At 72.3% G+C, this 1,180-nt stretch overlaps 1 protein-coding gene across 1 annotated transcript in view; it reads right to left on the bottom strand.

Annotated features, from left to right (window-relative positions):
* MNEG_1950 (hypothetical protein) overlaps window positions 1-1,180 on the bottom strand; it is a gene marked incomplete at both ends in the record, with an annotated part of 7,511 nt that overhangs the window by 435 nt on the left and 5,896 nt on the right. Inside the window, 2 exons of the mRNA XM_014049574.1 lie at window positions 115-491; window positions 726-1,123. Coding sequence (XP_013905028.1) covers window positions 115-491; window positions 726-1,123 — 775 coding nt within the window. The remainder of the gene's footprint in view (window positions 1-114; window positions 492-725; window positions 1,124-1,180) is intronic.

The raw sequence follows: 1,180 nt of genomic DNA on the forward strand, positions 1-1,180 counted from the left end.
GCAACCGCCGGCGCCGCGGCAAACACGCGCACGCAATGCCCGAGCGCCGACGCCTCCCCAAGCGCTGCGCTGCACGCGCGCCGCAGCTCCTTCCAGAGCCCGAGGTCCCTGTACTGCCCCACGCTGCCGGGGGCAAACCCCAGCATCCCGCTTGATACCACGACAACCAGCCGCTCCCGCGCGCGCGACAGGGCCACGTTGGAGCGGTGGAGGCTGGAGTAGAAGTCGCTGTTGGCGGCGAGGGCCGCGGGGCAGCTGGCGGTGGCGCCGTAGATCACCACGGGCGCCTCCTGCCCCTGCAGCTTCTCGACGGTGTCGATCATCTTGAAGTGCGCCGGCAGGCCGCCGGGCGCGTCGCCGACGCCGCGGCGTCCGGGGGCGGCGGGGTCGCCCGGCGCCGCGAGCACGCGCTTGAGGGCGCCGCACTGTGCGCGATGGGGGCTCATGACGGCGACGCGGCCAGGCTGGAACAGCTCCCCCTCTGGCGCCGCCTGGCGATGGCGGCAAAGGGGAAGGTGATGGGGGCGGGCCACTTGCAACTCCTGCTTGCCCACCCTAGAATGGCAGGACGCTGATACTATGGAGTGGCTGAAAACCAACAGCCAGAGCCTCACCCAGCCTTACAAACAGACTCGGTGGCCAGAGCCCGCCACAACCGCTTCTCATCATCTGCCCCCTCCCAGTGGGCGATAAGCATGCGACTCTTGAAGTGACCCGGCCCTCACCTCCATGATGCGCCTAATGATCTCAACCTCCACGAGGTTGTGCTTGGAGGACGCCGCCTCATCGTGCACCACCAGCACCAGCCGCCCCCCCTCCTCCCACACGCGCCGCCATACGTTGCTGCCTTGCACGCCGTGCGCCGCCCTAGCGGCGGCCGCGGCTCTGGCGCGGCCGCTGCTGGCCTTGACACGGCCGGAGGCCGCACCGCCCTCGTTGTCTGACCCCTCATCTTCAACCAGCTCGAGCGCCATCGCCCCCACCGCGGCCGTCCCCATCCGCCGCGAGGCAGCAAACGCCCCCGAGCTCGTCGCCACCTCAACGCCGCCGCCGCCCAGCAGGCCGGGGAGCACCTGGCCGCCCGCCGCCGACAGCGCCGCGGCGGCCGAGGCGCCGACGACGCCTGCGTGCGCACTGTCCACAGCCCCCGCCGCCGCCACGCGCGGGCCCGCCGCGGCGG

Source organism: Monoraphidium neglectum (genome assembly GCF_000611645.1).
Source record: "Monoraphidium neglectum strain SAG 48.87 unplaced genomic scaffold scaffold00208, whole genome shotgun sequence".
NCBI classification, from domain to species: Eukaryota; Viridiplantae; Chlorophyta; class Chlorophyceae; order Sphaeropleales; family Selenastraceae; genus Monoraphidium; species Monoraphidium neglectum.